At 39.8% G+C, this 16225-nt stretch overlaps 1 protein-coding gene across 6 annotated transcripts in view; it reads left to right on the forward strand.

Annotated features, from left to right (window-relative positions):
* Positions 1-16225, forward strand: part of LOC5575754 (ubiquitin carboxyl-terminal hydrolase 36) — a 55058-nt gene that overhangs the window by 20444 nt on the left and 18389 nt on the right. The window contains exons 1-4 of one of the 6 annotated variants that reach the window (XM_021839919.1): positions 4143-4324; positions 6434-7135; positions 12668-12925; positions 13464-15213. In XM_021839919.1, coding sequence (XP_021695611.1) covers positions 6820-7135; positions 12668-12925; positions 13464-15213 — 2324 coding nt within the window. In that variant the 5' untranslated portion in view covers positions 4143-4324; positions 6434-6819. Of the gene's footprint in view, positions 1-4142; positions 4325-6433; positions 7136-12474; positions 12598-12667; positions 12926-13463; positions 15214-16225 lie in introns of those variants that run through there. The other 5 variants (XM_021839920.1, XM_021839921.1, XM_021839922.1 and 2 more) reach the window with 5 other exon arrangements.

Below are 16225 nucleotides of genomic sequence, written 5' to 3' on the forward strand. Positions count from 1 at the left end.
GCTTATATAGTGATTTAAATCAAATTAATATTTCATCATTTTTAGGTGAGACAATTGAGATTGTGGGTAAGATCGATACCCTGTTGGGGTAAAACCTGAGAGAGACTCGCGAAGAGGAAAAATATCAACGTCATATGCAGCCCAGATTCCCCTCTCACGAAACGTCAAATGCAGCCCACCGTTTTTATGGCTGAAAAAGTGAAAAGTATTGTGTTCAAAGTAAACTGTTATTAAAAACCTCAGTCGGCGGAGCAGTTTTTTCCAAAGTTGCTGATAAATCTAAGCAGAAGATTAATTATTTCTAATGTCTGCTACGTTTGCTGGCATGAAATTTCACTCAAATGGCTATTTATGATTCGATGTGATGCAAACTTAATCATTTTTTGCTGAGAGGTTCATGTGAGGATTTGAACAGCATGCGCATTATTGGTATGCGCATGCGCATAATTGGTATGCACAAAGTGGAATAAGAAAAAAAACTCAGCAATCACAGAAAAAGAAGACCGTCTTCGCGAGTCTCGTCTCAGGGTAAAACCATCACATGGCATATTAGAAAAATGCATCAAACATAACATTCGACTTTTATAACCCCTTCCTCTAAGGGGACGGACCTGGTGTAGTGAATAGAACACTCACCTCTCACGCAGAGGACCTGGGATCGAATCCCATCCCCGACATAGTCACTTATGACGTAAAAAGTTATAGTGACGACTTCCTTCGGAGGGGAGGTAAAGCCGTTGGTCCCGAGATGAACTAGCCCAGGGCTAAAAATCTCGTTAATAAAGTCAAACCAACCAACCAACCCTTCCTCTAAAGGATTATACACATATTACGTAAATTATTAAGGTGAAGATGAATCGAAGCCAAAGTTCAAATTTTCAAGAGCACGTATCTGGAGAACCAAACATCCGTTTAAGCTGAAAACTTAATCGATTGGTCACTAGCTGGTGATGACCAATCGATTAGGTTTTCAGCTCAAACGGGTGTTTGGTTCTCCAGATCCGTGCTCTTGAAAATTTGAACTTTGGCTTCGATTCACCTTCACCTTAAGGCCAAAGATCCACTAAATATATGTAAAAATTTCATAGGTCCCATGCTAAAATTATAAAGTTCGGGTGAATACACATGAATATAATTAATTTGTGTTCATGGAATGTTTACAAAGATGAAGATGTGGCGAATGGTTGGTTTCAAAAATAAATACTGTGTTATTTTAACAAGACAAAAAAGTGTAATTATGTTTAGTTATTATAAACTGTCGAACCTCATGGTTTGTAAATCTATATATAAATAAAAATGGAGTGGTGTTTGTATGTCACAAAATGGCTTCCGAACGGGTCAACCGATTTGAATGTTCATTTTTCCGTTTTGCTCGTCAAGTGTTCCGACGTGTTTGTTTGTATAAAAATCCCAGGATATTCACCGGGAAAGTCGAAAAAACGAGCGTGAACGGAACTGTCATTTTGTATGGGACGATCCATAGCGATTTTCAACAGCCTACTTGATGGCAAGACGAAGTTTGCCGGGCCCGCAAGTAAACAATAAAATTAATTTAGGTGAAAACAATTCAAATTATATTAATTCTTCAATTTCAAATGAGAAAAATTTCTTCAAGCTTCAAATAAGTTTAAACGTAAAAAACAAAGAAATATTTTTTTAAATACCTAATGATAGCTTGTGGCAAGTCATAAAGTGTCTTATTTTGCATGTTAAAAAGTTCGCCATCCATGAGCTTCACTGGAATTCGAAAATAGAGATTCACATAAACTACAGAGGAAGTCTTCCGGCAAGAAAAATTCCCTGAAGTTATATTATGAAGCAAAGAAAGGTGTCGATTTTACCCCAAATGAAAGTGTCGACCCCGAGTGGACATAGCTGTCGAAAAAAACAAAAAATAAATTAAGTAGATGACAAAACTGAATTTAGTGCTATACCATTTAATTCCACTAGAGTTTGTATCCTTTGACAGATACGCGTACTTCGACCTCAGCTGTAAGGCCGTCTTCAGTGTCGTGCGACTCTAAGTCGAGTCTAGTACACGACACTGAAGACGACCTTACAGTTGAGGTCGAAATACGCGTATCTGTCAAAGGATACAAACTCTAGTGGAATTAAATGGTATAGTACTAAATTCGGTTTTGTCATCTACTTATAGGTATTCTACTAAACAGCTCGAAGATTTATTATCAAAAAATGAATTCTCCTTCGTGTTTTATGAACGTAATAATAGTAAATGAAGATGTGAACGCAGAACAAAATTACATTTTAAAAATTTCACATACGAAATAACAGAATAACAGCGAAATATTGCAACTCCTTCTGCTTCTATGTTATCCAATATGATTTTGTTGTTTATTTTGGCAGTTTTTTGGTAGCGTCAGTTGTAATGTCATCCGAAACACAACATTTCACAAGTAAAGCTAAGTATGCTGTTCCGCTCAAGAAAAGTAAAAAAATTCTGCCCAAGAAATGGTCAAGAAATTTCCTACAGTGAGCTCCATTTGAAATGACATTCCTTTTCAACTGCGTACTGTGATCAAATAAAAATGCTTTTCTTGAGCATTTCTTGCAAGTAATTTTTATTTTTCTTGAGCGGAACAGCATACCTAGCTTAAAGATAGAGCGTGGTGGAAATTGCATGAAACTCTGCTCAAAACATGAAAAATCAAAGGGTGTCGATCTTACCCACAGTGTCGGTTTTACCCTGATTTCCTCTAAAAATTTATTATCTTCACAATGAGTAAATCCAGAACATTGAATATTGTATTGTCGCGCCGCCACCAAACCGGATCGCGCCAGCGAGACTCGCGCCGCGCCTCAACTCGCTGCATTTTGAAATCAGTTTTTCGGTGTGGCGCTGCATTCTTACGATTTTCATGAACACAGCGCACTATTCACATATTAGCTGCGACGCTCATGGCCCGAGAAAACAATAATTTTAAATAAATCAATACAGAGTCAGAATTAGGGCGAATGTGAAGCCTAATACATTCTCAGAAAAATAGATTTGAAGTTCATCGGATGTAATTTTTATTCTATATTATGTTTCTGATCAATTTAATCGCATGATGCATTTTTGTAGGAACCGTTACAATATTACTTTTGCAGCAAAACATTTAATTTATTTACATATTATGAATAACATGTTAAAATAAATAAAAATCCATCATGCGCCATTCATCAAAATTTAGGATTGTTGCGCACCTCGGTTTTTCGCCTCCTTCAGTTTGACAGCAGCGATTGCGCCTTTTGACCTCGTCCTTCTGGTTTGACAATCATCAGCTTCGCCGTTTTGCTACGCTCTTTCACACGAACCTTCTTCACTATCGACCTTCTGCACACTCAGTTTTAAATGCGCCCTGCTGCCACACTCAATCTCAAATGCGCCCGGTTACCGCAAGGGGGAAGTTGGGCGAAATTGACATCAGAGTTTGTATCGACAGAGAATATCAAATGCGCCTTTATGTTTTTCTCACTTATTTCGTGAAAAACGTTATTTTTAAGGAACAGATGTGAATTATATGATTGTAATTTATCCAGTAAAGTGTTAGGTGAATAAAACTCAGTTTGTTTACATTTATCAGTTAGGCCGTTAATCTGGTACTGTATTGAAATGTTGGTCTTGATTTCTACCGGATGCATAATACTGTGATTGAAAACTTGAATTTACTCTCACTGTTCAGACCTACATCTGTGGTGGTGAGTTTACTTCATGTACCACACACGTTCATAAATTGCACTGCATGTATATGGAAAATCCAACATGAATCCAACCAACACGATATGTGGCGCTGGTTACCAAGTCAACATGACACTAATGATTGTTATGTTTTATGTTGGTTAGATGTAACTGCTCATATATGTAATTACTTTCGATGCAACATTAGTAACTACGCTTTTGACTAACAAATTTACTCCATATTCCTTCAACTCGCCGAAAAAATCTAATAAGAATAACCCCACCGGTAGACGATTCAGAAAGCGGAAATAATTCACCACGGATGGCAAACATGTGCGTGCGAGTGAGACAAAAAGTCATTCCCAATCTCCTTCTCACTCCAACCAATGGATTCTCGTCGGAGGCGCCCTTTTTTCCGTCAGCGATGCCGACGTCGATTTTTCGTTGTCTTTTCCTTGACTTGACTTAAGTGACGGATGACTGGTCTTTTCGCGTGTGGCGGCAGAGTTCGGTTCGATTCTTTTCGCTGTTGTGGGCTTTGGCAGTTTTTCGCGCAAATTCAGCGATTTAAATCAAACTTTTCGAAGAGTCGTTCTGTTTGAAGCGCAGGTTTACTGACGGTGAATGTCGGAAGAACAGAATAACGTTGGTGACCTAAATTCTAGTTGCGTTTGGTCGTAATTTTCGGATCGGTGTGTGAATATGAGAGGCACAGAACAAAAATAAACCCGAGCACCGCCTGCTGCGATGCGATTCGACGAAAGTGCCGCGCTGGGAAAATGATGACTGTTCTTTTGACAGTTCTGTGATATTCACCACGGGTCGGTGCGAAACCCACCAAAAGGAAGAAGAGTGCTTGCGCTGGTGTAGTGTTTACGTTCTTCACATCACGTTTCGTTTCCGCACAGCTCTCGGTGCTCTTATCAGCTCTTCCGAAATCGCACTGATAACGGAGAGTAAAGTTTTTACCATCTACTTGATATGTGATAACGAGGTTGGGAACGCTGAATATGGGAATTTTAGATGTTCCTGTATAGTGGAATCTCAATTATGTGTTACATTTAAAATACGTGTATGCAAAGTATAATTAGAATAGTGCTCTACATTGAAACCGAAAATACCTCACGCGGTAGACTTCTACACTTCTACAGTAAATTTATTTCATATTCGTACAGGGCAGTTTCCATCGAATGAGTTGGTAAAAACTATTAAATAATAGTCCAGATCACATATGTCAAGTATTGTTTGACAATCATGAACATTTTATTTGCTTTAATCTCTGGAGTAAGTAATTGAAAAGTGTGGAATTTGCATCTTAAATAGATCAAGTTCCATATTTCTACACCCATTAAAATTCAAATAAACATCACTAAAACCACGTAAAATGAATCTTCAATGCTTTCTATGATTGCTCAAGTCCTGTACAACATTGCCCTATAATTTCTAGTTTCGACCTTCCTTAGCCGAGTGGAAAGTGTCTGGATTCGATTCTCGGTCGGTACCTACAGGATCTTTTTGTAATGGAAATTTCCTTGACTTCCCCCTTTGCCAAAGAAAGCTCTCAGTTAATAACTGTTATTATTATTATCTATATTTATGAGATTTTCAGCCCTTGGCTGGTTCATCTCAAAATATTATTAACTGTGCAAATGCTCATAGGAACACTAAGCTGAGAAGCAGGCTCTGTACCAGTGAAGATGTAATGCCAAGACGAAGACATGTTTGAAACTTTAATTATTATTATTATCTTTATTAACGAGATTTGCAACCCGAAACAAATATAAAAAATGTCGCATAATGTTTGCTATAAATTCCCGTAAGTCGAACTGAAACGTACATTATTGTTAATGCATGTATTATAATAATGACTCTCCACATCTCGATGTTCTACATCTCGATATCTCTCCCTATGTCGATGATTTTTTCGGTCCCTTCATTCTGCATACATTTTCACTCTCCATATCTCGATATCCTCCTTATCTCGATATCTCCATATCTCGATGTGATTTTCGTTCCACATTTTCTCTCCGTATGTCGATATGCCCATTATCAAAGGTTACTAGACTAGATTTTAAGGATTCAAAACAATTTGCGAAGACGAAATGATATCTGTTTGTTTTTGATTTTCTTGGCAACGGAGTGATTTTCAATCTAGTATTCGTTAAAAATTTGTTCTATGTCTCGATCTCTCCCTATCTCGATGGTCCCTTCGATATCGAGATGTGGAGAGGCGACTGTATTCTAATTCCAATCTTTTAATCGCCGTGTGTCATTATGATTGGATTCTAACAGAATTCTGTTAGAAATTTCGTGAGAAGCCTGATCCTAGAACTCTGCATACCTTAAATTACTACATAATCCTTCCAGAATTGTGTAGAATTCTTGCGCAGGAATCTAAGCAAATCTAGCCTATGATTCAATTTGATTGTGTTCGATAGTTTTACACTCTTAGCGGCATTTATCGTTCGAGACAGAAACTTAGTATTATCTTCTCGATCAACACCTCATTCGTATAATGTTGCTTTTTTTGCAAATTTATGGGAATTATGCACCTGAAAAGAGAGGTAATCGGAAGAATAAATGGTCAAAAAAAGCATTTTTCTTTGATCGCAGTAGAAGTTGAAAAAATATGTCATTTCAAATGGAGCTCACCGTAGAAAATATCTCGACAGTAAAATTTCTTCCGCACAAATTTTCACTTTTCTTGAGCGGAAATTAGATTTAATGCTAAAGTAAAATGTACCATTTTGATAGTTATCAACAACTTGCTATGAACACAGTACTACCCTGTACGAATATGAAATTAAGTCACTGTAGTCCGGTGAATATGTTGACCCCAAAGGGCGCACAAACATTTCAAGGAAGAAAGTGAAATTACACTCATCGAACGTCCGACTGCTCGTCGTCTACTCAATACCTACAATCGAAAGGAAAAAAAAAGTACAAGTCTTTAGAGACGACGAGTGCAATTATTTCCCCTTGCTTGTGTGCGGTAATAGTCCAGCAACACGGCCGTTAGACACGAAGAAGTAGGATTGTTGCACGGTGGTGGCCTCGTCTAGAGCCCCCTTCCCCAAACCCACGCCAAGCTATGACCTTCCGGATGGTATCGATTGGTTTTCCGTTTCGTTTGCCACGCGATGAGTTCCACCCGCCCGTCACGGTCCCGGCCTCGGCCTCGAAGCACCGCCTCCCAGAAGAAACAACCGCCCCGCGCGCCACCGAGGAATCCCTTTGTGGTCATCGTTCCACCGGTTGTTGTGTCGGTCGTGCGAATTGTTAAACGAAGGGTGCTGCTACTTTATCAGCTGATATTGCAAGTCTGGTTGGAGCTTTGGCGCCTATTTGGGGGGAAAAATTTCGTCGGTAGAGCAGTTAGAATGACTGGGGGCAACTCGGCTGGGAAATTGAGTCCTTCGGCATGCGAACCCGTGTTCGAAACTGATGATGCGATGGGTAAGTAATGATTGATCAGAAATTGTATTTTTTTAATCGTCATGGAGATTAATAGTGACAAAAACAGTGTGCTTGTGTTGTTTCAAGTCGGACATATAGCCATCAACGTGTGGTCTTGGTTAATAATTGCTTCATTCGATATCCTATTTTTTGCTCTCAGTGCATGATCATAACACAGCGAAGGTTAGATGGGGCCAATTTGCTGTTTTAAAGGTGTAGCACTACAAAAGGCTTCATATTTGTTTGAACTCAGTGTTTTTGGTAGTTTGTGTTATGCTTCACTGTTGTCTCAAGTTTGCCAGTTGGATGAAGGATCATGTTTCTTCATACTTCTAAACATTCAAAAGATCAAGCGATATAATCGGCAGAATAAACTGCTAGTATATTTAATTATCACATTGTCCCTTGCCCCTCTACATGTGTATTTGCTGACTCCGGATGTGTTTTGCTTAAAGACTGGTTTGCTACTGACAAGAAAAGGAATCGCCTATCTCTATGCGTGGAAAATTTCTTCCAAGAAATGGTCAAGAAAATCTCATTTTTCTGATCGCAGTACGCAGTTGAGAAGAAATGTCACTTCAAAGGGGGCTCTCTGTAGAAATTTTCTTGACCCATTCAGTAAAGGAATGTCTTTACTTTTCTTGGGCGAAACAGCATACTTAGCTTAAAACAAAAAAAAACGGATCAAATGTAAGCGTAGGAAATGTAACAAAAACTAATATCATCAATCCCCTTTATGAGTCTATTTTGTGGGTACCAACATCAACTAATGAAAATTTAGAGTTATTGAACTTATAAGAAGAGGTTGTGTACAAAACACAAGAGGGGTAGTTCTCTTGACCAAGGTATCTAGAAGGGAGGTAGCCCAATGTGTCAGATTTATCATTCCGCCATTTTGAAATGCCAAGTGACAGCTGGCGAGTTTGTTTGGGTTGTTTGGATATCAGATGCATGGCGTGACAAAGTAGGTATAGAATGTTTCTTTTACACCCACATCTGTGTGGTATACGCGGCAAAGTATCTGTATTTACTGCACTGTGTAATGCACTGATAGTAGAATGACTTAACTTACGATATAAAGTTACAAGAATACAACCGTCATCGTCAGACGGCGACACCGTGGCGCATTCTCTCTTTCATCGGTAGACCATCGGTGGTGGGTGGCTCTCACCCGCTGCACTATTCGAAATTTCCACATTTACATGCATTACATGCAATTGTAAACCAATTTTTCAAATAATCTGCTTTCCTTCGACACAAAACACCGGAATACTACATTAACGACGAAAATTTGATTCGCGACAAAATGCTGGAGAAAATTTTCACTTCACTGTGTTTATGTTTGTTGGAATAAACATTCCCTAACAACCCCATAGAAACGGTTGAGTACACAAACTCGCCAGCTAGCCAGCTAGCCAACTCGTCAGCTTCACTTCCGCCTTCCTCGCAGCTAACCACACCGCGCACCCACTGACTGCTAAGATCGGTAAACCTGTCATTATAATAATCTTGCTCTTGACGTAATTCTCTGAAGTGAAGAGATATCTTAAGAGATTTTTAAGCGACTATATATCAATTTTCAGGAATTTCTTATCAGGTTCCTCTAGAAAAAAAAACTTTAGGTTTTTTTTTCAAAATATTTCATTTGAAATACTTTGATTAATAAAACATTCACAAAATTCAGGGACTTATCTCGGCATCTCTCCAGAACTACTAGGATAATTTGCCAATCATAGCACAGGCTACAAACGCGCCAAATATTGTACAGTCCTTGTATATCTTATAGGTGTGCAAGGATTGGGCCGATTTTTAGTCTGTGCAATAATTGGAAATCTACCCTATAGCGATTCCTCCAGGGGGTCTTCCTTAGCCTTTGTAGTCCGCGACTACAAAGTAAAGCCATACTGAATTTTCCTTGACTTCCTTGGGCATAGAGTATCATCGTACCTGCCACACGATGTACGAATGCGAAACTGGCAACATTGGCAAAAGAAACTCTCAGTTAAAAACTATGGAAGTGCTCTTAAGAACAGAGCTGAGAACCAGACTCTGTCCCAGTGAGGACGTAATGCCATGAAGAAGAAGATTGCTCCACCGAAGCTCCCAAGAAATTATCCTGTAATTTATCCATCGATTTCTCAAGGGATCCTTAGATAAACATATCCAGAAATTGTGCCAGAAAATCCTTTAGCAGTTTAGCACTTCCAGCCATTTCCATAAGAGTTTCTTCAGGAATTGCTTCAAAACTTACTTCCCCGACCCGCCTATTTTAGGATATATGTTTGGAACTTTCCCAGAAATATCTTAATAAATGGGGCCAGCGATTCATCATGATGTCTGCCAAAAATTCTCTAGGCATTTCACCAGCATCTTATACACGGGTCACTTTTACAGTTCTTCCAAACAGTTTTCGATGTAACTTCCCAAGTAACTTCTCCATGCATTCTTCAACAAATCAGTTGAGGCTTCACAGCAGCAAAAACCTACTACGGCATTCCAGTGATTGCTCCGATCATTCCTACACAAATTTCTTCAGAGATTCCATTCAACGTTTTTCAGGGACTCCGTCAGGAAGTCATCATGTAATATTATCGAGGAATTTATTCGATTCCTTATCTAGAAATCAATACAAAACCTCATGAGTTCATTTTTCGGATATCGTTGCAGAAGTTCATCGAATATTTCTACAGAATTTGCTTGAGTATTTCCTTTGTAATACATTCCAGATTTTTTTCAGGAATTTAAAAAAAATCTTATTGGTAAGCCTTCTTTTTGGCGACGGACTTGATGAAGTGGTTAGAACACACGCCGAGGACCTCAATTGAATCCCATCCCCGAGACAGTCACTTACGACAAAAAGGTTATAGTGACGACTTTCTTCCGAAAGGAAAGTAAAGCCGTTGGTTCCGAGATGAAGTAACCTAGGGCTAAATCTCTTTTATAAAAATAAAAAAAAATATTTTTTGTGAACTTTCTTGAGATTTTTCTTTAATCTTTAATTAAAATCTGGAAGAAATACTGAACGACATTTCGGAGGAAATCTTTGAAAGTACCTCCGGAGAGATTTCTGGAGATTTTCTTAGATAATAAAACCATTTACGAAAAAGTAATAATCGAAAGAATCTCTAGGGAAATCGATAGTAGGATTACTGGATGAAAATCTGTTGAGTAATACGGAGAAGGAGAAAATCAAATTGGTCAGTTAAGAAAAGGTTTAGCAAAACATTATTGCGATTTAAAGTCACTTTTATGTCCAAGGATAATTAGTTTGATTTATTTATGAAAAAGTAATTCTATAGGATGGTCTAGAAAGGAACAAACTACGGAAAAAAGAAACGGATCTACGAGTTCGTCATGCTTCGACCAATATGTGAAGAACTTTATTTCGAAGGAGTTTGTCGGACAGTTTCCGGAGGCAGCGAAGGCGATCGTCGAGAATCACTATGTCGACGACTATTTATAATCTGGGTCTCCAACTCCGAAGAGTTTCTAGTAGAGATAGGAGAACGGAAAGCGGATCAGTGCATCCGTTTCAGCGGCCATTCCGGCGAATGGCCATACGGCGACTCGTGTGCCGTAGAGAAAAACTGTTGGAGTTCTACTCCGACAACGGCATGACCTTCCAAGCAGCAAGCAAAGCGATCGTGCAGCAGATGCAAACCGTAAGTGAGGAGGAGTTCACGGATCAGTGCGCCCCACATGGGAGGAGTTTGGGAGAGACTGGTTCGCTCAGTGAAAGCAGGCCTCACCGTGCTGAACGACTGTCGGACGATAACCGATGAAGTGTTGCTGACGACGATCGCGGAGGCCGAAGACCTTATTGATTCGCGGCCGCTGACGTACGTCGGCCTAGAACCGAGAGCGGTAGAAGCGTTGATCCAAAAAGCAACGTACGACATATTCATTATCTGGGTGAATATAATCATACCTTTAAAATTGCAAATCTTGAAATTTTGCAAATATGTAGATAAAACTGAAAATTCAATTGACTATGTACTAAAAATATAACAAAAAAAATCAAATCCTTGTACGGAGTGAAACTAGAGATTTACTTCTACAAATTAGGCATTTCACGACGGAATTCTCTCTCTTTCACTCTTCAACAAAAATTGAAAACAATGGTGCCAGTACCTGTCAACTTTGACAGGTACTGGCACCGTTGTTTTCAATTTTCCCGAAGGAGGGAAACAGAGCGATTTTCTGATGACGTCACCGTGCAATGGACAATGGGTAGGGTAACGTAATACCTGGTGATTCCAATCTTCTGGAATTTTGACAGACAATTGATTCTTGGCAGACACCTATTTTGCAAATTCAGTAAAAGATTTTTTTGCGGAATTAGGGTGATTTGTATTTATAGTCGGTTTGTTCTCTTCGTCATGGGTGGTTTTTTTTAAAACTTATTGGACTCAAAATTTGCATCAATAGCATATAAGCGCATCTTACTATCAAATATCAGAAGATTAAATCCATTAATTTTTGTCGACAAAAGCCCTCCATGTCGAAGAGAACGAAACGCCCAACGTAAGTTCCCCTCTATGTCGAAATTTTGGACGAGACCCACGTTTCTGTTCCAACATGTCGCTTCTCATCCCTGATGCGGGGCTGTCATTCCCTTAGAAGAACTGTCAAACACCTTACGAATCAGCTGATTTAAAACGTCTCGTGAAAAGATCTGCATGCCAAAGGCGGCATCCACAAATTACGTAACGCTCTAGGAGGGGGGAGTAGGCTCGAGCGTTACGGCTAATACAAAAATTTTAAATTTTTCATACAAAAAGCGTTACGGAGGGGGTCAAAAAGTTCCAATTTTAGCGTTACGTAATAAAAATGGACTTTGACAGTTTCTTGAATTTGAATACGTTTCTCAGCTTCCCCCTCGCAGTTGCAGCATTAAATTTTTGCTCAATACGCAATTGGAAGTATTTTGTCGTGCAAAAAGTTTAGATTTTCGGGCTTTTCGCTATGCGCGAGCTAATAGAGCTTAGTGACATTTGAACACACGAACACTCGCATACGCTCGTTATACACAGTTTTTTTTTTGTTTTTCTCAACGGAACATGCATACGCTTTCTAAACTCATCAAAATGCATATGGGAATATTACCCGATTTGAATATTTTTACACATATTATTGGTGTTTTTGAGAGAGAGTGCAGACTATTTTCCTCTGAGTTTCACAACTACATCTACACTAGAGCACCCTCACCATTGAGCGTGAAAACCACTGCCATTGCCAATTTTGACCATCCAGATAGTGAGGTTATATCCATTGTGCTTCTCTCACCATCATTGTTGTCATTTAGCGATCAAAACAGGCCATGGCAGACCTTTTGACAGTTTCATTCGCATTTCGGTCCTCAAATGAACGATATTTTCAAAACAAACTTTCCGACCGTTTCCAATAAATGGAATCCCTTACCAAATCATTTGCTCGTCTCACATTCAACGATAGTGTTTTACGTATGCGTCCTGATGCAACATTAAAGCTCAACGGATTCCCTTCTAATTCTCGTTTTCGTATTTTCCGTAGATGGCAACAGTTCGTCTTCATCGGCAGCCGGAAAGGATCAGCTTCCTGCCCCAAAACGGGTTCTCTATCCGCGGGAAAACGTTCAACTCGGCTGGAAGGCCACCGGACACAAGTGGAATACCGGAGCCGGATTCACCAACGTCGGCAACACGTGCTATCTCAACTCCACGCTGCAGGCTCTGTTCCACGTCCCCGCCATTGCCAACTGGCTTCTTTCGGACAAAGCCCATCGGGAAAGGTGCGAGGACAACGTTAACGGTAGGTACCTCTTGGCTACGGGGCTGATACATTTTCATTAAATTTTGAGAATCGCTTCACTATCAATTGTAGTTTTATGAGTGATGAGAAAGTACAGCTTTAAAGTATTGTGGACAAAGTTATTCCTAAACATGCTTGTAATTTTTGCATTTTTGTAGATTATGGCTAAAATTTGAGAACGTTTTGGATTTGTTAATATTGCTTTAGGTTAATTGTACATTTCTAAATACCCTGGTCTATCTTTGCTTATCACAAATTACGGGTCTGTTAACTTTTTCTATGAAAACGTTTTATCATTTGGAAATAAAACAGCTTTAGAAGGAAATTTACGTGTTCTCTATTCTACCTAACCCAGAGATGTTCTGGAATAATTTTGTCCACAATTCTTTCCCATCTATACTTTTCCACCACTCTCACTAACTACAACCAATAGTTAGGCGATCTTTAAAATTTCATGAAAAACTATTGACTTATGCTCTAATACGTGCAATTTAAACATTGTCAACGAATTTTTCCAACGATTATTTACTCATTGCAGGTCAAGGATGTATAATCTGCGCAATGGCCAAAACGTTGATGGCATCGCAGAATAGTAGTCAGGGCTCAATAAAACCGTATTTGGTGGTCTCTAAACTGCAGTTAGTTTGCAAGCACTTGGTTCCAGGACGACAGGAGGATGCCCACGAATTTCTCCGCTATCTAGTGGAAGCGATGGAAAAATCCTACCTGGCGCGATTTAAGAATAGCAAAGAACTGGATCAGTACAGCAAGGAAACCACGCCGCTTAATCAGATCCTCGGTGGATACCTTCGGTCTGAAGTAAAATGCTTGTCCTGTCATCACGTGTCCACTACCTTTCAACACTTTGAGGATTTGCTGTTAGATATCAGGAAGGTGAACTCCATCGAGGAGGCCCTCACAATGTACTTTGCCCGGGAGCGCCTCGAAGAAATGCAGTACAAGTGTGAAGCTTGTAAGAAAAAGGTAGCTGCTACGAAACAGTTTTCTCTAGAGCGTGCTCCCTTTGCTCTTTGCATTCAGCTTAAAAGATTCTCTATGATGGGAAACAAAATCAACAAGCATGTAGAGTTGAAAACCCGATTGGATTTGACGCCGTTTTCGTCCAAATCGGCGGTCTCAAATGGTAGACTTACCTACAAGTTGGTTTCGATGGTAACCCACTTGGGAAGCACACAGCATTGTGGACACTACACTGCGATAGGAGGGACGGAAAGTGGAACCTATTACGTGTTCGATGACAGCTTAGTTAGGCCGATTTCGCTGCAAAACGTCACTAGCACCAACGCGTACATAATCTTCTATGAACTGGAAAGTGTTCAGAATGGGATTAAACAAAGCGCCAGTAGCACTGCCACGTCGGCTTCCTGTACCCAAAACGCATTTGGGAGTCCCTCCGGGAAGTATGGGAGTAGTTCTTTCGAAGGTGGATCCAATTCCAGCAGCGGAGCGACTGCACACGCGTCTACCCTCCGAGGTTATGGGTCTAGCAGCAACTCTGGCCACAACCCTCTTATCCCGAGCAAGTTGGAAAACAGGTCAAACTTTATTGGCCCAATGTTGCCTCAGCAAACGCAAGAAAAAACCAAAAAGTTGGCTAACGGGCTGAGCCGCTACGATGACGATGAAGGGGAAGCCCTCGTCACGTCCACTAGTTCACGCGTATCTCCAATCTCATCGACCACGTCGTCGCTTTCCTGTCCCTCGCCAGTCAAACAATCCTGCCCGAATGGTCCCTCGTCCAGTGCTAGCAAACTCGTGAGAAACTCTCCGGTCTCGTCAAATGCGAAGAGCAAATTCGGCACAAGCTTCAATGGCATTGCTAATGCAGGCAACGGCAGCAGCAATAACAACAACGGTAGTTTTAAGTCTTCATCATCACCCGCAGCATCTTCTTCTTCTTCACATTTACATTCACTGCCATCAATGCCTAAACTTTGCAATAGTCTCTCAGCATCGAAGAATTTCCACGGCGGCGACAGTGGCGAACCTTCCGCGCTATCCTCGACCGTCAAGGGTGCTGGATTCTCTGGGCTCTCGAAGGCCAACGGCAGTTCCCTCACGAACGGCGGTCACCACAACCACAACGGTGGCAAATCGATCAGTATAGTTCCGTACGAAGCCGATGATGACGATGAGGACGAGGACGAGGATGAGGTGGAGAATGACGAGAACCAGAAGCGGTCCGGTGGTGGTAGCAAGAAGCGCAACGGCGGCCGGAACAAGGCGGACGAAGACGACGATGATGATAGTGATGAGGATGTTGATAGGTAAGTGTGTTCCGCTAGCTATTAATAACGCATATTTGAATTGAATGGAGCGGGTCAGCTTAATGTGACATAGATAAGGGTTGTTTAAACAGGGTGTCTACTACCTGGAAAAACCTGGAAAACCTGGAATTATCAGGGAATTTTATTTAACCTGGAAAAAACCTGGAATTCTCAGGGAATTTCGGCCACAATCAGGGAAATTATTTTGAATTAGAAATATATGGTAGAATATGTCCTTTTTTTGTGGCAAAAAATCTGATCAATCGAAGAAAAAAATTCGGCTGCGCCGCTGTCAAATCCTTATACGAATTTAATGGTCATTTTTATTTGTTCAACATAAAACATATTTAACCAATATTGTAGGACCATAGGACTCAAGATTGCCAAGTTGGTAAATGCAAGTACACGCAGAGAAATATATTGTAAATTCAACAGATTTCTGCATAGGTTCAACAAATTTTATTGTAGACCCACGGCTTACCAGCATTTATTGTTGTTTCAATAAATATACTCATTTATTCCTACAATAAATATTGTTGTTTCTGAAAATGCCTCAAAGCAGCTAACTGTCAAATACAAAAAATATATTTTTCGAAACAAAAATATCATTTGTTGAATCTATAAAAACATTGTATTGAAGTAACTGTATGAGTCATGTAGAAACAAAAAATAATAACTGTTCATTTAATAAAATAATATTTTAATTTTAATAAACCTCAACCAAAGTTGCAAAAGGCGATATTTTTATTGATGCTTGTTCGTTTATTATATAATCATGTTTATCTAATCAGAATAAATGATTGTGATGTTCTAGAACAAAGTTCATCTCTAGATGGTTCCATAGGTTGTGAGCAGCTCACATCGAATTTCACCAGCCGTTGTCGTTCCTGAACAACCCGGACGGCACATTCTGGAACAAATATGCAAATTGATTCATTTGTTAATTACATGGACTGTTTTTATAATTACCTTTTGCTTTTCATGTGCTATAGTTTTACTCCTGCCGCTAAAA

This window comes from Aedes aegypti, chromosome 2 (assembly GCF_002204515.2).
Source record: "Aedes aegypti strain LVP_AGWG chromosome 2, AaegL5.0 Primary Assembly, whole genome shotgun sequence".
NCBI classification, from domain to species: Eukaryota; Metazoa; Arthropoda; class Insecta; order Diptera; family Culicidae; genus Aedes; species Aedes aegypti.